Raw genomic sequence first — 23,488 nt, forward strand, 5'->3', positions numbered from 1 at the left:
TTGCTTTTGTTAAATAACCAGGAATCAAAAATTTTGATCTTCTAAATCTATTACAAATCACCAAGAGGTCTGCAAGTAGATCCCAAACTACTTTTTTTGTACCCCTCCTTTAAATGTATAATCATTTCCTCATAGAGAATTATTTATTTATGTGTTTATAGAGTACCTCACCTATCTTCCAAAACAGATCAAAATTTACCACTTTAACTCCATCCCCAAATAAAATCCAACACTTCCCCCAAAATTATAGATGGTAAATGTATGCTGGTTTTTTGTGGACCATGTCTTATTACAGTATATATATTTCAAAATACTGTCTTTCTGGCATGATATTAATTTTCCAGTGTTCAGTATAAGCGAATGGAATAACTGTTTTAGTTAGAGGGAAAAATGTGTCAAGTTTTTGTCAAAGATATACCTAAAAGCACACATAACCAAGTGAAATATCCTGCCTAGTTCCAAGTTTTTTTCCATTTATCATAAATCCTCTATTATATACTAACCTGACTCTTACTTAAACAAAATTCAGATGAGCTGAAAGGAAAAAGCTGATCCTCAAGTTTTATTCTTATTCAAGCTCTTAAAAATAGGATATTATTGAAAAAATGGATAAAGGTAAAGGGACCCCTGACTGTTAGGTCCAGTTGCGGACGACTCTGGGGTTACAGCGCTCATCTCGCTTTGTTGGCCGAGGGAGCCTGCGTACAGCTTCCGGGTCATGTGGCCAGCATGACAAAGCCACTTCTGGCGAACCAGAGCAGTGCACGTAAACACCGTTTACCTTCCCGCCGGAGCGGTACCTATTTATCTACTTGCACTTTGACGTGCTTTCGAACTGCTAGGTTGGCGGGAGCAGGGACCAAGCGAGAGCTCACCCCATCGCAGGGATTCGAACCACCGACCTTCTGATTGGCAAGCCCTAGGCTTTGTGGTTTAGACCACAGCGCCACCCACGTCCCCCCCCAAAAAAGTGGATATATATCACATAAATGAAAACAAGCACCAAAATGCCCCATAGAACCAATATAATAAATTAGTATTGATAAGCAGAGGGGGAAACATATCAACTTGGTTCCGTATGCATAGTTATGTTCCAGTCCAAATTAAGCACATTTAAGTTCCACAGTTTACAGCTGGGGAGTTCCAAGTATGTGCATCATTCTCAGCTATTGAAATAAGTAGGACTGAAAAGTAGTCAACTTTGGCAGGATCAGGCTCTAAGTCTTTAAAGTGTGTGTGTATTTCATTATAATACTGATTTTAAAAGAACGCTAAGTTTTGTAACAACTTGCACCCCACCAAATGTTATGTATTATGATAAGTTGATATTTACTTTGGAATGGGGATACTGTATAACTAAAACATGGAGTAATTACATAGTTGGTGGACTGAGTGAGAGGAGCAGTCACTGTAAGTGAGGTTTGAGAGAGGAGAAATGGCCATAATAAATCAGGTGTAGTGTATGAGGAACATTCCCTTTCCTGTGAAAAAAACACCTCCCTCAAACACAAAGCAAAACAAAAATGCTTTCTGTAAGTTTCCACTGGCCTCCAATCCTTAATTTAGAATGCTGGTTTTCAGGCTTACACAAGTACATTGTTCTGTAAGAAGCACTTACTATTGTGCACAATCAATCAACTGGTATTCATTTGATCTCTCGAAGCATGCCTTTACTCCTTCGTCGTCCCAGAGCTTTTTTGCGTGTTCAAAGAATTCCTGAAAATTGGAAATGTGATAACATATTAATTTTGATGAAATATTTGAGTTATGACTCATATTTATATAGAAAGAGATATAATCAACTAAACTCTTCTTAAGGGGTCCAGGAAGCTCCCCAACATACTGTTTTCCCCAAAATATTTTGTTGTTGCACCCTTTCAAAAATTGAAGAAGTTACAATACTGGTAAACCGCAAGCAGGATACTATGCTCTCTGCCTAAAAGAACTGACCCATATCTCAACTTCGGAATTTAAATTTTATTGTCAAGAACAACAATCTTTGGAGCATAGCCATGCATATTTTTGCAGCAAAATCAAATCTTTAACGTGACACCTCTTTGTGGTTTTAAAAAATTGTATACTGTTTTAATTTATTTGACTTGTTTATGTTATGATTTGAAAAAGATACATACACCATTTCACTTGCTCATTTTGGACGGGCTTTCAAACTTAAATGGGTTGGAGGGAGGCATCAAATACAGGAACACCCCCACCCCGTCTTAGGTGAGACTGATATGTGTGCACATGCACACAGCGCTGAACCTGGAAGTGACCCAGAAACGTCATTAAAAAGTCACTAAAAGGGCAGAACAGAGGAGGAAGCAGAACAGGGCAGAACGGGGTGTTTCAATTGCATGTGATTTCATGCAGGCACGCAATGACCCAGAATGCAACCCCTGAGCAAATCACAGACAAAGCACACCACTTAAGAGCTTGGGTAAGATCTGAAGCTAGCCTCCTCTCAGGTTAAGTTTTTACTTTGGATTCTTTATTATGTAAAGGCACCTTCAAAAAAGAAATTCCCCCTGGGTTTCCAAAAAACGGAATCATCAGCATATGTAATACTGTTGGTTGCATTCAACTAGGTTTTATTCAGAAGAACGCTTGTCATGGGTCTACTCTGAGTCGGACTAACATGGATATTTTCTGTATATGCAAATTATGACATGCATCATTCCGAAGAGCTAATTCACACAATCAGGTGATGATAAAGAGAATGGTTCTTGATGAATACTGCATTCACATTACTATTTACGACAGCTAATATGTGATACTGTTAATAACTTCAAACATATGCAATTATAAAATAAAGTTGGTCATGTGAATCAACACAAATAAAATATGAAAGAACAAGTTTGCTTCTATCCCTTCTCTTTTTAGAAATGTCTTGGAAATGTTTCTGAATTCTATATTTCAGCTTTAAATAGTCAAGTTGCTCTGAAAGATTAATTTAATGTATGTATAAACCTCCTGTACCGTTTCTAGTACTTTATGCACTCAATGACTAGCTTGACAGTTCAAACAGCCAGATAAAAAATTGCTGTAATTATAGGTGCTGTCTATCACAATTTCCATTTAAAATGTAACTTCACCCTGAGTCATACATAGGTCCTAGCAGAAGGTGGGATGTTACTTTAAAGTTAACAGGTTCTTGAAAAAAAAAGGGGGGGGCGAGAGACAACTAGTGAGGTTTTTAGTAAGGAAAAAATCTTTTTACATATTACTCATTAGATCAGGTCTCAAGAATTTCATTACCTTCAGATCCAAAATGACTTCCTGCTTCAAACAAAAGGGAAAAAATGCAGTGCACATAGAGGTTGCTAGATTTTTTTAAAAAAATAAAATGGTTTGAAAGGATGTGCTCATATTAGTTTATCCAAGTGTCAGAATTCTATGGAAAATTAATCAATTCACTAGAAAGCAAACATTTATTGATTTTAAAAACAGAATAAAATATTCCACTCAGAAGAGGAGACCATCACTTGGAAAGGTTCAAATGCTTGCAAACCTATGTTAGCAAAAGACATTTCACACTATTAAAATTCTGACTTAGGTGTGCGTTTGTGTCTGACTGGAGGCAAATTCTCTAACTCTGGACCATTTTAAAATCACATCCCTTTTAACAATGCTTTGTTGTTTTGATTTATTCTGTGTTGAACATAATCAAACATGTATGATCAGTAGTCCTTTGGTATATGATCAGGCAGCAGACTGAAATCTAAACCACTTTGGAAAATCCTTTAAAAAACACTGCTGTGGCTGCTTTTTCTCTTTTTAACTATGACTGTCCTTTCACACCACAGGTGAAATGGAGGAGGGCAAATGTTGTCCCTATTTTCAAAAAGGGGAAAAGAGAGGACCCAAATAATTACCGCCCAGTCAGTCTGACATCAATACCAGGGAAGATTCTGGAGCTGGGCATGTTTAGCCTGGAGAAGAGGAGGTTAAGGGGTGATATGATAGCCATGTTCAAATATATAAAAGGATGTCACATAGAGGAGGGAGAAAGGTTGTTTTCTGCTGCTCCAGAGAAGCGGACACGGAGCAATGGATCCAAACTACAAGAAAGAAGATTCCACCTAAACATTAGGAAGAACTTCCTGACAGTAAGAGCCGTTCGACAGTGGAATTTGCTGCCAAGGAGTGTGGTGGAGTCTCCTACTTTGGAGGTCTTTAAGCAGAGGCTTGACAACCATATGTCAGGAGTGCTCTGATGGTGTTTCCTGCTTGGCAAGGTTGGACTCGATGGCGCTTGTGGTCTCTTCCAACTCTATGATTCTATGATTCTATGAAATTTAAATGGATAAAAGTACTTCTAAAAAGCAGATTTCCCTCAGGTGAACATAAGATAGCTAATGTTTTCTTCAACTACAAAAGGCCCATAAAAGCAAGCCTAGAGAGACTATGGTCAGCAGGTTCCATGAACTCTCTTTGTTGTGAGATTTGAGGAGGTGATTTGTTGATTTGTTTGCGCCCTGGGTTGACAGACAAGGTGGAAGGGTAGAGTCCTGGGTGGGAACCAGGAGGTTGAGAAGTGTTGAGTAGGCAAGTGTTTCAGAAGGAAAAATAATTGTTTTTGTTTTTTAGAAGGACCATGCTGGATGGGGAACATAGGCTAAACACCTAGGAAGAGCTGAGCTAAATAAAAGGTTGGGCTTGAGCTGTGAGCTTTAAGCACAGAAAGGTTACCAGTGTATAATTAATCAGTTTGTTTAGCCAAGGGCCATCACAAAAGAACAATGTCCGAACAAAAAAGAAATGGGTAGGGCTGATCCAACTGGCCCACAAGATAGTAAAAGCCACACTTTTTTCCAGCTCAGTATGAAAAGGAGCCTGCCCTTGGAACAAAGAATGACAGTTCAGGAAACATGCGCATTGAACAGTGTTATTTTTGACAATAGGTAAACCTCAAACATTAGGATAGAAGAACTACTTGTTAAAGGATTCACGTGGCTGCATTAATAAACAACAAGGTTGAAAGTACAGTCACTTTACTTAGAAGTCTCGTTTCACTCAGTTCAACAGGACATCCTCTTAGAAGTGTGCGAACTGATTTTAACTTTAAGCAGCAATCCGCCTCAAACTATGTGGACTGTGTCTTCTCTCTCCTACTATGTTAGTCATAACTCTGAAAAATGCTGGACTTGGTAAACTCTCACATTTCCTAATTTAGACTTTTTGCAGCTCAGAGCAGATGCTTTAGTATTGCTCATAAACATCCTCAGCGTACAACAAGAGTATGCAATAATTATGTCCTGAGTACTGTATAGTTCTTCCCAGAGATTTATTAAGGCACTGCACTGTTTATTATTTTACAGTAAACTGTCTTTCCCTTCTTATAATTAGGAACAAACTTATTCAACATTCAAATAATTGCACATAGAGTACATCATCATAATCATCATCACCATCATCATTTCTAAATGCCATTCCTGATCACTGACCAGGCTGGCTGTGCTGGTGGCATTGAAGTTGGACAACACCTGTAAATGCTCAGAAAGTCACTATTCCTACAAGAACCTATTTTTTGAAGGAGGAAAACTTGTCCATTAACCTATGCATTTACTTTAAAAGTGAGTGTATCTTTAAAGATTGTGATGAAATCTGGTGGGCACCCATGACTGATTATCAGGGGCATCTTACCCATAGAGGTTGGCGCCAGGGAAGAGTTCTGGAGGGCTCCAGGAGGGAGAGGCTGGACGCGGCTTCCCCTGGCATCAGCTCGCCAGCCTCGCCCGCCTCCACCATGCCACGCCAAAGCAGCACCGCACCTGTAGCCTTCATCTGCCATGGCCACCATAGCACAAAGAGGCAAGTTGAGCCAGGAGGTGGCGCGTCCAGCCTCCGCCTCTTTCCCGCTGGAGGAGCTGCCCTCCAGCCACTGCCTGCCTTCTCCAGCAGCGCCGTCCACCCTAAAAAAGGTCGACAACTCTGGGAAACGGGGGCGTATCTGCACCACGGCGCCGGATATGCTTAAGACGGTCCTGCTGATTATCATAAAAAGAAGAGAGATCATACAGGAATGCTCTCTGTCTTGAATAATTCTTGGCACAAGGACTTTTGTTTAGGAAGTTCCTGTGTTAAAATTGTTTGCTCACCTATAGGTAAAATATGGAGGTAAAATATAGCTATTTGTCTGAATGGTAAAAAGTTCAAAATCTGTGATAATTTGTCTCAAACATTTGATATTTTTAACATAGACATGATTTAGCCTAAGAGAGGTTAAGGAGCAATCCTATACACAAGAAGCTGGTGTAAAGCAATACAATGCAAATTAAGTTGGCATAAAGTTACACTAGATCAAAACCCTGTTCAGCAGTAGGACTGCTACTGCTGCTCTGCCTTAGCTTGGCAGCGGGAAAACAAGCCTATAAAACATGCTAGGTTGCTAGGTCATGTGACTGAGCTGAACAGGCTTCATATGCAGCCCAAGTCTCCCCTTTCTGGTTCTGCCCCCACCATGCCCTTTTGGGGACTCTTCTCAGCCAACTGATCTGTGATTAGCAAGTTACGCTGGTGTATCATTGGCTGTGCCAGGGTTGGGGAGCCAGGAATCAGCTGACTGAGCTAGAGATCTGCTGCATCTAAGATGTTCAACCTGGTTCACCTTGCCATTGGATTGCCCCCTAAATGTGACAACAACATCAACCGAGTTGAGTGACATGGTAAATACATTATGGCAGGTTGCTGGAACCTACATCACAGAAAACAGGCACCTGAAAATAGGTCTTACATGTTCTTCCTCCAAATTAAAGTGACAAACAGACCATGGATGAACAGGGCATAATTCGCAGGGCAGCAGTTGAAGAAGGAGCAAAAAGGGTTTTCTTGTGTGTGTGTGTTTCTTTGTGGCTGATTAGCTGTTTTCCCTGTGCAAAGGTCAGAGGGGGCAGGGTTTCTGTTGAGGCAGGGGATTAGCTGTGGGAGGAGCTTATCAGAGTTTGCAGGGCAGCGGCGCGCGCCTAGCGACGCGCGCAGTTATACCCATCTTTTAGATTTAGGGGAGCTAGTCTCAAACGTTTGTTGGGGGAGACCTAGTTTTTTTTGTGTGGGGGAAGTTATTTGTCCTGTCTTCAAGCTTTTTATGATGGAGGACCTCTGTAGCCACCCCCAACGACACGATCTCAGGATGGAAGGGGAGGGAACAGCTGCAGTCGCCTGCGATTCCTGCGCAATGTTTGCCATCTTGCCAAAGGTTGCAGGCAGCTTTACCTGCAGCAATTGCATGTTGATTGCCCTTTTAAAAGACAAAGTCCAACAACTGGAGGAACGTGTAGCTACGCTCCAAAGAATTAGAGAGCTGGAGCTCTTCTTGGAAGCAACAGAGCACACCGTCCCCACCAAGGAGGAGACAGGGGACTCCCCTGAGAAGGAGGCTAGTTCACCAACACAGGAGCCAGATATATGGAGAAACGTGACTCAAAGAAGTAGGAGGCCCAGGGTTCACTCTGATTGTTTAGAAATACACAATCGCTTTGAGGTCCTCTCCCCTAGCATGGAAGACAAAGAGCAGACTCCATTTGAGGATCTCTCCCTCATTACAGTCGATCAGGTATATGAAGACGAGCAGCAAAGTCAGTCCTCAGGGAATGTGCAGGCGACCTTGGAACGGACAGCTCACGGAAGAACCCCGACCAAACCCAAGAGGAGGCGTGTAGTGGTGATAGGGGATTCCCTACTGAGGGGAACAGAAGCAGTGATCTGTGGGCCTGACAAGATGTCTCGGGAAGTGTGCTGTCTCCCCGGGGCTAAGATCCAAGATGTAACTGAACGACTGCAAGGAATCATAAAACCCACTGACAAATACCCCTTCCTCTTGGTTCATGTGGGAACCAATGACACTGCAAGCAATAGCCTCCAGAAGATCAAAAGAGACTACGAGGCTCTCGGCAGGAAATTGAAGCAACTAAATGCACAAATTGTCATCTCGTCTGTCCTCCCAGTTGAACGACGTGGCCCAGGGAGAGAGGGGAAAATAGTGGAAGTGAACAGCTGGCTTCGCAAATGGTGTAAACAGGAACGGTTTGGATTCTTAGATCACGGACTGCAGTTTCTTGAAGATGGACTTCTGGCAAGTGATGGGCTGCACCTCACAACGGTTGGGAGAAATGCTTTTGCCAAAAATCTCAGAAACGTCATCAGGAGGGCTTTAAACTGACTAATGTGGGGGAGGGAGACAGTGCTCCTGAAGGTAGGAGTCTATCAATTAATGAAGATGATCATCCAAATGTCATAGACCAAATGGAGCAAACAGCACGCGGACCTAGTGGTGGGAGGAAAAAATCCTTAAATAAGAGACACGGGGGAATGATTAATGGACTTCAATGTCTGTACACTAATGCGCAAAGCATGGGAAATAAACAAGATGAGCTTGAGCTCTTGGTACAGCAAACTAAATATGACATAATAGGCATCACTGAAACCTGGTGGGATAAGTCCCACGATTGGAATGTAATAATGGGGGGATACAATCTATTTCAGAGAAACAGACCAGACAAGAAAGGAGGAGGAGTGGCGTTATATGTCAGGGATGTGTATACCTGTGAAGAGATCCAAGATTTAGAACCTCAAAGCCAAAGTGAGAGCATTTGGGTCAAAATTAAGGGAGAGAAGAATAACAGAGACCTCATTGTGGGAGTTTACTATAGATCCCCAAGCCAAACGGAGGACATAGATGATGCCTTCCTGGAACAGATGGCCAAGCATGCAAAAGGAAGGGAGATAGTAGTAATGGGGGACTTCAATTACCCGGATATTTGTTGGACGTCAAACTCAGCCAAGAGCATAAGGTCAAACAGATTCCTTACTGGCCTTGCAGACAACTTCATTGTCCAGAAAGTGGGAGAAGCAACAAGAGGAACAGCCATTTTAGATCTGGTCCTAACCAATGTTGATGACCTGGTTAGTGGGGTAGAAGTGGAAGGATCATTAGGCGCGAGTGATCATGCTCTTCTGAAGTTTACTATACAGCGGAAAGGAGCAGCCAAGCATACTAGGACTCAATTTCTTGACTTTAAGAAAGCCGACTTCATAAAACTTAGGGAAGTGCTGGGTGAGATCCCATGGACTGCAATACTAAAAGGAAAGGGAGTTCATGATGGCTGGGAGTTTGTTAAGAGGGAGATAGTAAAAGCACAACGTCAGGCAATACCAACGAGACGGAAACATGGAAGGTACCTAAAGAAGCCAGGGTGGCTATCTAAAGAACTTTTAACTGAATTAAGATTAAAAAAGGATGTGTACAAAAAATGGAAAAGGGGGGAAACCACCAAAGAGAAATTCAAACAAATAGCCAGCATGTGTAGACACAAAGTCAGAAAAGCTAAAGCACAGAATGAACTCAGGCTTGCTAGAGAGGTTAAAAGCAACAAAAAAGGCTTTTATGGGTATGTTCGTAGCAAAAGGAAGAACAAAGAAACAGTGGGGTCACTCAGAGGAGAAGATGGTGAAATGCAAACAGGGGACACAGAAAGGGCTGAACTCCTCAATGCCTTCTTTGCCTCAGTCTTCTCCGATGAAGAAAACAATGCCCGACCTGAAGAATTTGGAGCAAATGATTCAGCAAAGGAAACACAGCCCAGAATAACTAAGGAGATAGTACAAGAATATTTGGCTAGTTTAGATGTATTCAAGTCTCCAGGGCCAGATGAACTGCATCCAAGAGTATTAAAAGAACTGGCAGATGTGATCTCAGAACCACTGGCAGTCATCTTTGAGATTCCTGGAGAACAGGCGAAGTCCCGGCAGACTGGAGGAGGGCAAATGTTGTCCCTATTTTCAAAAAGGGGAAAAGAGAGGACCCAAATAATTACCGCCCAGTCAGTCTGACATCAATAGCAGGGAAGATTCTGGAGCAGATCATTAAGCAAACAGTCTGTGAGCACCTAGAAAGGAATGCTGTGATCACCAATAGTCAGCATGGATTTCTGAAAAATAAGTCATGTCAGACTAACCTGATCTCGTTTTTTGACAGAAGGGAACGCAGTGGATGTAGCCTACCTTGATTTCAGCAAGGCATTTGATAAGGTGCCCCATGATATTCTTGTAAAGAAGCTGGTAAAATGCGGTCTTGACTATGCTACCACTCAGTGGATTTGTAACTGGCTGACTGACCGAACCCAAAGGGTGCTCATCAATGGTTCCTCTTCATCCTGGAGAAGAGTGACTAGTGGGGTGCCACAGGGTTCTGTCTTGGGCCCGGTCTTATTCAACATCTTTATCAACGACTTGGATGATGGACTCAAGGGCATCCTGATCAAATTTGCAGATGACACCAAACTGGGAGGGGTGGCTAACACCCCAGAGGACAGGATCACACTTCAAAACGACCTTGACAGATTAGAGAACTGGGCAAAAACAAACAAAATGAATTTTAACAGGGAGAAATGTAAAGTATTGCACTTGGGCAAAAAAAATGAGAGGCACAAATACAAGATGGGTGACACCTGGCTTGAGAGCAGTACATGTGAAAAGGATCTAGGAGTCTTGGTTGACCACAAACTTGACATGAGCCAACAGTGTGACGCGGCAGCTAAAAAAGCCAATGCAATTCTGGGCTGCATCAATAGGAGTATAGCATCTAGATCAAGGGAAGTAATAGTGCCACTGTATTCTGCTCTGGTCAGACCACACCTGGAGTACTGTGTCCAGTTCTGGGCACCACAGTTCAAGAAGGACACTGACAAACTGGAACGTGTCCAGAGGAGAGCAACCAAAATGGTCAAAGGCCTGGAAACGATGCCTTATGAGGAACGGCTAAGGGAGCTGGGCATGTTTAGCCTGGAGAAGAGGAGGTTAAGGGGTGATATGATAGCCATGTTCAAATATATAAAAGGATGTCACATAGAGGAGGGAGAAAGGTTGTTTTCTGCTGCTCCAGAGAAGCGGACACGGAGCAATGGATCCAAACTACAAGAAAGAAGATTCCACCTAAACATTAGGAAGAACTTCCTGACAGTAAGAGCTGTTCGACAGTGGAATTTGCTGCCAAGGAGTGTGGTGGAGTCTCCTACTTTGGAGGTCTTTAAGCAGAGGCTTGACAACCATATGTCAGGAGTGCTCTGATGGTGTTTCCTGCTTGGCAGGGGGTTGGACTCGATGGCCCTTGTGGTCTCTTCCAACTCTATGATTCTATGATTCCTCCATAGCCATTCTCCTACAAAGAACGCTTAATATAATCAAATGTCAATGCTAAATGCGTAGTTCAGAGTCTATTTGCTGCATCCCTTGTCATATTTGATTTGGATGTTTTGCTCTTTTAAAATATTTCACAGCATTAAACACAATCTAAAATAAATATCCACACACTCATATTTCAAACAAACAAGCAGATTCCCATGATAATCATGCTTTTGTTTAGAAGACAGGAAATGTCCCCTGTGGCTTCAACACAGCCACCTTTCAATGCTGCATGTACAGGTTTGTTCAAAGGAGTTTCTAGTATTTTGCTATGGAGACACAGCAGCTTACTGTCCCATTTACTGAGCTAGCAACAAAGACAAAGAGGGTTGTAATATGCAAATAAATCTCTTTCCCTTAATTTTTCAGCACAACTTACAACAAAAGCTTCATTAGCACACAACCTGAGACATAACACTCATTAAAACTCATTTAGGAATAGCCAAGTTGGAAGCCAAGGGACCTGCTTAACATGATGTTCAAAATCTCTGTGTACACCTGCTTTAGTGTACACTTAATTAGAGGGCAACCCTTGGGAGAAGATTATCTCTACCCCCAGCAGGCCTTTTTTCTAGAATAATTTCTAGGTGTGCAATAATCATGCAATTACTCTTGCTAATTAGTGAAAGCTATCACTACTGACAGAAGTAGCCCTTTCCCTAATTTTCTAAATATTCTACATATTCTTCGCAAGGTCATTTTGTTTCCATTACATCTCATCACATCAACAACTTGATGAATTGTACTATGAGCTTTTAAGATAAGTGATTTGATGTATCAAACATTAGCCTGGAGAGTTAGTAAACAGTGTTCTCTCTTTCCTCCTCAGGATGTATTTGTGTAGGTCCAAGAGACTGGTATGACGTAATCAACTCCTAGCAGAATACTGCCATGCCATGCCACTGCAAGTGTCTGATGAAACAAATTATTTCTGTACGTAATACACCTTCATAAACAAAACACACAACTGTCCTTTGTTACTCCATAAGCCTGTGAGCAGGGGCTCATTTTCATGTCCTTTTACATTCCTCTTTCAGCAAGCAGATTTATTTGCAACTTCATCCTATGTGGATGGATTTACCAAAGTATATAATTATAGATTACAGAATTTAAACATAGATACACTGTGTGAAATCATACACATTGGTGATGGCACTCAAGTAAACCATTTGTGTTTATTTCTAATAGGTACTTATGAACAGCTTCATTGGATCAGCCCAAAGGTCTCCCTAATCTACTATTCCATCTGTAGTCAATAAAATAAATGCCTGTAGACAGCTCACAAGCAGGGTATGATGTTAATGGTAATCCCTTGTTTATCCCCAGCATGTAGTAACTGGAGGTATTCAGCCTCTGTACATTTCTCTATCTGTCCAATAAGCTCAAAGACAAACCTATTCTTCATTAATTTGTTTTAATTTTTGCCAAGCTGGTTTCTGGTCATCACTAGAGGAGCATCTGCTGATTTATCTAACAGTAGGAGCCAAATTGATGAATGGAGGGAAGGTTCATGAATTCTAGGGAATGTCAACGGACTGAAGTCCAGAACTGTGCTTATTCTGAGTTTAGCTACAGTAAAATTTGGAGAATGGTAAGTAAAGTTATTGGGGTTTTTTGTTGCACATTTCAGTCTGTGACATTATTTTATGAAGTTTGCAATAGTGAATTTTACATCCTCCCTTGACAAGGCATAGAAAAGGCCAAGCACATGCTACTTCCTGCTCTGTAAGCAAGGTTCATATCCACCAGACAAACCAATCTAGTCAATCTGTTCCCCATGCTGCACCAAATGCTGTTCTGGAGGATTGCCCAACCTTCTGGACTTGCTTGGAAGGCGGAGGAGAGATAGATGAGGGGATGGCAGTGGAAGAGTGGTAGGAGATCCTGGAAGAAAACTGATTGTGGTTCTTGGGGTTCAAGCCAGGATACATACTGAAAATGGGAGTTTAAATTAATTAAATATTTAAGCATAATTAATAAGCTCAAAGCTTTAATCAGTTCCCAGCTCCAAAACTTACTGTCTTGTAAATAGTTTTGTGTGCACAAATAATGTTAGTAAAGTTAGGCAGTCAGAACAAGAATTCTTACAAAGTTCATTAATTCCATTCATTTAATTAAAATCCCATATAATCTTCATTACAAGTCAAAGAAAGAATAGCATTTTCTGCCTCTTTCACATTACAATCCTATATATTACTCTCAAGTAAGTCTCACTGAGTTCAACGGGACTTGTTCCCCAGGAAAGTTTGTATAGGTTTGCAGCCTGAAGCACTGATTGCTTAGTGTTACAACACTGCAAAAATTAACAATTCAGAAATTCAGTTATATTTGAAACCTTTTTGATTTCAGTAACTTCTTAATTACAGTTAAGGAAGATAGCTCTTCAGAAGCCAGTAAGTTCATTTGATAATATTACTAGCCATCATTTAATACTTTATTCCTATAAACTAGATGAATATTTCATGCAAAACATTTCTTCAGTAACAAAGAACGAGAACAGATATGATAAATGTTAGGAACAGGAAATGTTTCAGCTTAGAATCCATCTACCCTGGACTCTCAACTGCATGCAGTTTTTGGACTTTTAAAAAAAGAAAAGAAATCAAATACACCCAGCCTATTAGAAAGGGACAAAATTAAAGTGGGCTTGAAAATAGAAGCCTGGGAAACTGACATAGACGCTTCCCTCCCTTTTTCACCAAACATAGACACAGTAGTACCCTGGTTCTTGAACTTAATCCGTTCCGCGAGTCCGTTCAACTCCCAAAACTTGGTTCGAAAACCAAGGCATGGCTTCCGATTGGCTGCAGGAGGCTTCCTGCACTCAGTCGGAAGCTGTGTCGTACGTTCAGCTTCTGGAAAACGTTCGCAAACTGGAACACTTCACATATTTTCCCGTGTATAAGAAGAGATTTTTTATTATTAAAAATGCTAAAAATTGGGGGTCGTCTTATACACAGATAGTGCAGCAGTAGGATGGGCAGTCGGTGGCTGCCATGAGCAGGAGACTGTCAGTGTTGTTTGGGCGTGTGATTGGTGGCTGCTGCAAGGTTTGCTGGTGATTGGCTGCTGTGGCAATTGGGCAGGCGATCGGTGGCTGCTGGTAGTGAGTGGGCAGATGATTGGTGGCTTTGTTGATGCATTCAATTGGCAGTGGTGGTCAGGCGTGTGAGCAATCCCCCCCCCCAAGCTTAACAACTCTGGGCAATCTCTCCCCATTTCCTCAATTTGGAGTCCCCAAAAATAGGGGTCGCCCTATACACGAAAAAATATGGTACTTCCAGGTTTGCAGTGTTTGGGAGCCAATTTGTTTGACAACTAAGCTGTTCAGGAACTAAGGTACGACTGTACACAGTCTAGAGGCACTATAGCTCAATGGTTTGGGAGCAGAAGGTACATCCCTGGCAACTGGTTTTTTTTTTATTTAAAGGATCATATAGCAGGTTAGGTCAAATACCTCTGCCACAGACCCTAGAGAACCACTGACAGTGAACACTGGTTATGCTGCACTAGATGGATAAAAGATTGACATGGCATAAGGCAGCTTCCCAAGTTCCTTTAATTGTTCTTTTTCACATCTATTATTTACTAGACAGTGCAATCCTATGTATGCTTACTTTGGAGTAAGTCCTGCTATGCCCAATAAGGCTTAGTCCTTAGTAAGTGTGTTTAGGACTGACATACATTTTGTTGCTAATTTTTTCATAATAGAGAAAAAGGTGTTTTACCAAGATAAAAACCAACCAACCAACCAACCAACCAACCAACCAACCAACCAACCAGTGTATCACAAATACCCAGTAAAGATCAGGGATGAGATTAGAACTCATACTCAACAAAAAATAAAAACTGGACCTTATACAGTGGTGCCTCTGCATACGCACACCTCTGGTTGTGTATCCTTCAGGATGCGAACGTGGCAAACCTGGAAGTATTTTTCCGGGTTTCGCTGTGTGTGCATGCGCAGAAACGGCACCTCCGGATATGCACACCTCGGGATACGACCGGAGCTCCGGAACAGATCATGTGCGCAACCGGAGGTGCTGCTGTACTCAACGAAATATTAATTTAATTAATTAATTAATTATGTTTTAATCAACTGGTGTGATTGTGAAACATGAATACTCTGTGTGAGAGAGGAGAGAATCCCTAAAGTTTTTGCAAGTACCTATACTTTCAGGATCATTTCTACAGTGTCAAAGTTGAGAATTGTGCTCGAAAGTGTTTGGCTCGAAAGTGAACCATGAGGAGGAGTCAAAGTGTTTTCTTCTGAGAAGCCAAGTGGGCAGCGTTACATTTCTGGAGCTGCTACCTGTTATTGATAACTGTTGTGCCTTCTTTTTATTAAAGAGAGTGGAGGGAGAGAACACAGACTGAGTAGTGAAATAACATACACCTCCTCAAACCTAGGTACAGTGGTACCTCAGGTTAAGTACTTAATTCGTTCTGGAGGTCTGTACTTAACCTGAAACTGAAATGAATTGCAGGCATCTTCCTCCTTCTCTTTGCCCCATTCTCATACAGCGGTTTGAAAAACATGCCAAATCATGGTTGAAGTAAAACTTAGAACTGAAAGTGAAGCAATGTACAGTGGTACCTTGGGTTAAGTACTTAATTCGTTCTGGAGGTCCGTTCTTAACCTGAAAATGTTCTTAACCTGAAGCACCACTTTACCTAATGGGGCCTCCTGCTGCTGCCGCGCCGCCGGAGCACAATTTCTGTTCTCATCCTGAAGCAAAGTTCTTAACCTGAAGCACTATTTCTGAGTTAGCGGAGTCTGTAACCTGAAGCGTATGTAACCTGAAGCGTATGTAACCTGAGGTACCACTGTACCTATATTAAAAATAATATGTAAAATTTACTAACCAACAATCAAAAGGTTTTTTTTAATTAATCTATGCCATTACATAACTAAACGCTGCAGTCCTAGATGAAAAGCATTATAGCTCAAGCAATTTAACAACAACAACAAAAGTTTTAATATATTACAAAAGCAGTCTTCACAAACCTGCCTAAATGAAAAGCCTTTACAGTGATTTCTAATAACTGGTAAAGACAATAATTCCTTTGGGATCATAAAGGACTTTTTCTGACCTGCAGCTACGCAATTCCTAATGATAGGCTTCTCCGATAGATCATAATGGGGTGGGAGTCTGTGTCTCAAGGGTTCTGAGGAACTCCCTAAGATATTCAGAGCCTCGGCTGTTCAGGACTTAATAGGTAAACACCAGCATTTTGAATTGAACCCGAAAACTAAATGGTACTATAGTACTCTAGGTTTTCTCTCTGTATTTTACTTTGGAGGGAATATTATCAAAATGCAGAGTGAGCACACCTTTTAAATATCTATCAGGCTCTTAGTTTCTTATGTGTTCTAGGAAATGCAATCTGATTTGTCATCATGCTGGATGAAAGCTCAGTTATACACAAAAGCAGAATATGGCATTTCTTAAAAATGTGAATATTCAAAATGAGTTGGAAGACTCAATTTAGAATATTTTTCCATATATAAACATATGTGAGTCACCAAATTAACATTTAAAATTTTTACCCTTTCTTCTAATTTTGGAAGTGGTACTCTCATATTCTTACGTTAACTGCTAATTAGTTACAAACAGCTCAATTCTGCCATTCTTGAGCAGCAATCTTATGCTTGCTTATTCTGCAGTAAATTTCACTGGATACATACAATTTACTCCAAAATAAGCAAGCATAGGATTGCTGCTCAATTAATCAATCCATCAATAAGTTTCCAAATAACATGGGAGGTCTCTGTCATATATTTCTTCACATAAACAAAATCCACTTATTTTTTAAAGCACCTTAATGCTACCATTATATTGCTGGGCAAAATGAAACCTTACTCATCCACCCATAGCTGTCAACTTTCAGATTTGAAAATAAGGGATCAGCAGCCTCGAAAATAAGGGATCAGCAGCCTCACCTGTCCCGGGGACAGTCTACGGGATATCTAACAATCCGGGATAGCAGTGGGAAGCAGCAGGAAACAGCGCTGGAATAAGGGAATTTCCCGCAAAAAAGGGAAGGTTGACAGCTATGCATCCACCCAAACCTGAACGGCAGTAGTTTACAGAAAATAAAGCATTAAACACAATGACATAAAAAGACTCACTGTACTTTTAATAGTCTCTACCACTGGTGACCTATAATATTTGTCCAATATGATATATTCTGATTTGAAACAAATATTACTTTCATCATTATTAAAAATTAATTCTGGACATCATTAATCAGATTATACATATTTAATTACATATTCCTTATATCAGTGGGTGGACAACCTGTGGCCTGCATCTGCCCCCCAGAACTTCATTTAAGAAAGTCCCCTGCTGTGATGCTGAAGGGTTACCCCAATCATTTATTTCCATTTAATTTTTAAATAATAATAATAATAATTTTTGAAACTTTTTTTTTACTGGCTGCTCCCATAAGTCCCCCACTCTAATGCCAAAAAGAGTTGGCCTGAAAGGCTTAGTCACACCTCCTTAGATAAAATCCTATGTATAATCTTGAAGTTCAATGATATCACTGACTTGATTTTCAGATGAACAGCACTGCCAAGATGACTGAGCTTCTAAAGTAGTAACCAGGAACATCTTTGAGTTCTGATGCGCCTCCAACTCCTCACCCTGTATGCCCCAGTAGGTTGAGAGGTGCTAATTCAACTCATTGAATCAATACTTCTCTCTTAGGTAGTAAATACAATATAATACAACAACAGAAGGCATGCTGGGACTAGAGAAACATACAGTGATTTTGGTATTAACTGATTGTTCACTGATCCTTGATCTAATGCTCTATTTAGATTATAGATGTCTAAGTATGCAGTGTAGTTTCAGGCAAAGAGAACAACAAGGTGTCGTATCGGTATGCATTTTACAGTGGTGCCCCGCAAGACAAATGCCTCGCAAGACGGAAAACTCGCTAGACGAAAGGGTTTTCCGTTTTTTGAGCTGCTTCGCAAGACGAATTTCCCTATGGGCTTGTTTTGCAAGACGAAAAACGAAAACGTCTTGCAAGTTTGTTTCCTTTTTCTTAACACCGTTAATACAGTTGTGACTTGACTTCGAGGAGCAACTCATAGAACGCGGTGTGGTAGCCTTTTTGAGGTTTTTGAAGACTTTGGTGATTTCTGAAGCTTTTCCAAAACTTTTTTTAAACTTTTAAAACTTTTTTGGGGGGGTTTTGGATTTTGGGTTGGGGTGTTTGGAATTCAAGGGCTTGATGTTGGGGAGGGGTTTGCAAGAATCTGGAAGCTTGTGTGTGTTTTTTCTGCATTTTTATGATTTTCTGTGACCATTGGGCCACTCTGCTGTTTTTTTTTAAAAAAAAATCTGGATTTGAATTTCTGTGTAGTGGGTGGCTGGGGGAACAGTTGAGGAGGGGTTTGCAAGAATCTGGAAGCTTGTGTGGTTTTTTTCTGCATTTTTATGATTTTCTGTGACCATTGGGCCACTCTGCTGTTTTTTTTAAAAAAAAAAATCTGGATTTGAATTTCTGTGTAGTGGGTGGCTGGGGGAACAGTTGAGGAGGGGTTTGCAAGAATCTGGAAGCTTGTGTGGTTTTTTTCTGCATTTTTATGATTTTCTGTGACCATTGGGCCACTCTGCTGTTTTTTTAAAAAAAATTCTGGATTTGAATTTCTGTGTGGTGGGTGGCTGGGGGAACAGTTGGGGAGGGGGTTCTTCAGCAAGAAGCAAAGAGTGGAAGAGGAACCTTCTTCGAGTTGTCCCCCAGAGTCTTAGAAAATGTACTGTACACTTTGTTGATTTTTAAATGTTTTTCTGTCATGTTTAGAAACTTAATTTATTGTTCCTTCAATTTTTGAAATGCTCTTTACAGTATGTGTGACTTTAAAGAGCACTTAATAAACTCTTGTTGTACCAAATTTGGCTTTGTTTGGACTTTTTTTGACCATAGGAACGCATTAATTGAATTTCAATGCATTCCTATGGGATTTCGTGCTTCGCAAGACGAAAAATTCGCTAGACGAAAAAACTCGTGGAATGAATTAATTTCGTCTTGCGAGGCACCACTGTATAGCTCTGTTTAATAAATCACCTTCATGTTTTTAAGCCTTTGTGATTTGTTCTCACACTGTACTTTTTGAAACATCAAAGCTCCCATCTGATTTTAAACTAAATGTACTACTGAAACAGCAACCACAACATGGAACTGATTCAAAGATGCCCAGTGGTGGTATGATTGCTGCGAAAAACAACTTCCATGGAGTTAGGACTCATGGAATGTGTACAATTCAATCTGCTTATTCACAAGGATTTGCAACATAAGGCCCTCAGAGTCAGAAACACAACAATGGCATGCATACTTCCCACCAATTTGACCAAACTAAATGGGAAGCGGATTCAAAATGTTTCTGCAGCAGTGTAGAGACTCAAATACACAGAAGTGATTTTAAGTGGCAACCAGGATCTTGCAGGCATGCATAAATCAGTTAATGATAGGTTTTCTCCATGTATTCAAACCAAATGTAAAATTAATACAGTATCCCAAACCAACACTCTTAATTTGCTCATAGCTGATTTACGATTTTTGTTTATAATTCATTTTTAACTCAAGAAAGCATCAACAATTCTTTTAGCATGTTGAGGCTTTTTAATGGATACTTGTATTGGCAAACAATAATGTGTACACTGCCAGCAGAATAATAAAAGGTGGTTCTCCCAACGAAAGTGATATGTAAACACAGAACAATTAAAAAGTAACTTCTGCTGCTGAGACAATTCAGAAAGCATTTTTTTATCATCAACATTTAGAGTCATTAGGCTATACTTAGACAAAGTTATTTTATCTATTTTCTTTTGTGACTAAAGCTTTCGAGCCCAATCCCAAAGCTCCTCTGGTACTCAGAAAGTGTCATTATGGTATTTTATTTGATGTTTTAATGCAGGGATCGGCAAGATTTACCTCGCCTGGGACGGTTCACTCTAGCGGAGATCCCTCCGTGGGCCGGATCGTGTGCGTGCGGCTGTGATTTCCGGTGTCTGCGCAGAAATGATTTCCGGCATCTGAGCATTCGCAGACACTATTTCTAGCACTGAGAAAGTGAGCCCCCACACCATGCCAGTTTAGCGCAGCGGGCGGGGACTCGCCGAGTGGGTGGCTCGGTTTAGGGGCAGCTTGTGGGCCGGTTAAAACAATCCCCATGGGCTTTAGGTTGCCAACTCCTGTTTTAATGTAAACAACTTTTTGATTATTTTTTTAATATAAAGTGGTATAGAAATGAAATGAACAATAACAATAAGCCCCACTGGGGAAAAACGGCATGTGGACATTCCGTTGTGGCGACCGTAACCTATGTTTAAGGTGCCATTTGGTGATTAGTTTATAAATCTGAGTTTCTAACGCTGCACCTGACATAATTTGATTTCCGGAAACCTCCCTCTCCAATATCCGCATGCCTGGAGTGGATGTCTGTTGGATGAAAACCCATACACACATAGGTCGATTTGAAAAGTCTTTCCCCTTCCAAATACCCACATCTAATGTGTGGAGATCAGGGAAGGGGCCAGCAGCGCAGTTCTGCTCCCTGGTAACCATGTGAAGAACACTTAAATGAGTAAAAAGAGTGTGAAGGGAATTATGTTGCAAAGCAAGCTGGCTTTCAGCGGGCGTTCCTGCAATAAAGCACATAATCTATGAATTCAAACCACTTTTGAGGCCATAATATTTGTTTTTTCCCCTCAGGAAGCATTTACAAGAGGATAGCATCCATTCTTCCCATTTACATTTCTAGTCTGACTCCAAAGTCTGTGCCATATTTTTCAAGGGAAGCAAAATGTTTGCTATTTGAACTTGCCAGTTTGCAGGCTGGGTAGTCATGCTGGCAAACTCCCAAGTATTTATTTTCAATATTCCTCACAATGGCATTCTGTTTTATCATGGTGATTTTTTTAAAAACAACCTGAAGATTTCAAATAGCTAGAAAAAAAGTTTCAAATAAAGGATATCCTGGTCACTCTGACTCCAAATTCTGACTCCAAATGTGGTTTATTACTACTTTTTAAATTAAAACATGCATATCCTGCCACATATTTGCCTTAGCAAAAGGTTGCTCACACCAAACAATAATAAAACAATTGTTAATGGAACATAACTACGCTAAAAAAAATAGAGAAAGTGTTTTTTGAGTAAACACTGGCTCTTAATCAGGGTGTTGTGTGATCCAGATGTGGGAAATTTTGCTCTGGTTGGAAGAATCTGATAATTAGCATAATAGCCTAAGAAAGCAAATTTCTAATATATGTAAGGTAGTGATTTGTTTGAAAACAAACATACTGACAAAATATTTAAAAAAGAAAGAAGGCCTAAACCTTTCAAAGATAAAACAAAACTAACACCCAACATTCAAACTGGGTATGCAGTAGCATCTGTCAGGAGATACCAATGCAATGCAGAACTAGAATGACTGACTGGCTGAAATAGTGCATTGATTCAATTATTAACTACACTGTATTGCTCCTACACATTTCAACTACTTCCTCGTTATATATAGTATTAACAGAATAGGGAGTTGCTCTGAAAGTACATTTCAAAATCCCAAGGCTTAATAACAAATGCCTTTTATTCAGTGCAGGTCAAGCCAGTCCACCATGCTGCTGAATAAAATTTAAATCTATGTAAGCAATTAGCTTTCTTAAATTTACACACATCATTTGTATCCACTACCCAGTCACATACAATAATTGGCCGAGGGTGATGCCAGCACAGTTACTTAACAGAGCCTTTAAAAATACTTTCTACCTATTTTCATTCTACTCATCATGAGCCCTCAAGATAAGGCGAGGCAAATTGTTAATAAATATTAATAAAAACACACATATTTGCTCAAGTAAAGTGGTTGCAAGTTGATCGATATAACAAGCCTTTTAAAACAATCCTAGATACCGCTATCTAAACAAACACTGTGAACAATCCAGCCAAAGTTAAGGACCTTTTATTATTCACTATTTTCAATGGAATAGACTAAAGGGTATGTTTACCTTTCCTATTAAAATAAATGGCACTTAAATGTGTTTAACTTGGTTGACTGTGCAAACTATCATTCCTTTTAATACCGAACTTGATGCTGAAATATGGCCACCCATAGACAAGGTAGTGGTTTCTGCACACATCAGGAAATCCCTAGGGCATGCTGAAAACATGAGTTTGTAAATTAAAAAGAAAACAAACAAACATGTAATGAACTGTTCATTTAAGTTAATAGAAAGGTTGTTATTTGGAAATGTGTTACTGGCAGCTAAAGTCATCTGAGCTCAATGTTAGATAAAGCTCCAGGTTAAGTTAACTCTAACCACTGAAATGAATTGCAGGCATCTTCCTCCTTCCCTTTGCCCCATTCTCATACAGTGGTTTGAAATCCATGCCAGATCATGGTTAAAGTAAAACTTAGAACTGAAAGTAAAGCAATGTACAGTGGTACCTCGGGTTAAGTTCTTAATTCGTTCCGGAGGTCCGTTCTTAACCTGAAACTGTTCTTAACCTGAAGCAGCACTTTAGCTAATGGGGCCTCCTGCTGCCGCCAGAACACGATTTCTGTTCTCATCCTGAAGCAAACTTCTTAACCTGAGGTACTATTTCTGGGTTAGCAGAGTCTGTAACCTGAAGCGTATGTAACCCGAGGTACCACTGTATAAATAACAGGGCAGCAGGAAGGAGCTGCTCATGGGTCACAGCTATTCCTCCAAACGATTTGAACTCCTCCAAACTGAACCTGGATCATCTGCTTCTGAAGGGTTTGGAAAAATATTTGGCATAACAAAAAATGGAAAAACAGATTGAAACAATATGTACCAGATAAAATGAGGATATATATTATTAAACGTATACCATTCAAGAATTATTGTTAGGTTCAAGCAGCATTTTCTTGTTAGAAACGTTTATAGTTTATTTTCTTTTTCTTGACAATAGGTACAAAAACAAAAAATGAGACTCTGTATGCCACTTGGTTTTACTATCATTTTCACATTCGTGTGTTATTGGGTTATTTTATTAATTTTACTTAACAAAATGTATGTAATTGTAGTAAAACTTCAAAGCTGTTTACACACAACCCCCCCCCATTAAAATTATGTCAGTAAAACAGTAAAAACAGGTATTTAAAAACATTCAAAATCAATAATATACTAAAAACAGATTAAAACACATGCAACATCTACATATCTGGATAGGCCTGCCTAAACAAAAATGTTTTAGGCAGGTGCCAGAAAGTGTAACAGCGAAGTTGCCTACCAAGCAGGGAGTTTCAAAGTGTAGGTGCTGCCACATT

At 40.3% G+C, this 23,488-nt stretch overlaps 1 protein-coding gene across 7 annotated transcripts in view; it reads right to left on the minus strand.

The window, feature by feature from the left end:
- The window catches only part of GNAL (G protein subunit alpha L), a 180,060-nt gene that overhangs the window by 37,673 nt on the left and 118,899 nt on the right, over positions 1–23,488 (minus strand). For all 7 annotated transcript variants that reach the window (XM_081205624.1, XM_081205625.1, XM_081205627.1 and 4 more), the window contains one exon: positions 1,619–1,716. In XM_081205624.1, the coding sequence (XP_081061750.1) occupies positions 1,619–1,716 (98 nt within the window). The remainder of the gene's footprint in view (positions 1–1,618; positions 1,717–23,488) is intronic.

The sequence above is a fragment of the Podarcis bocagei genome (genome assembly GCF_964188305.1).
Source record: "Podarcis bocagei genome assembly, chromosome: 8".
Classification (NCBI taxonomy): domain Eukaryota; kingdom Metazoa; phylum Chordata; class Lepidosauria; order Squamata; family Lacertidae; genus Podarcis; species Podarcis bocagei.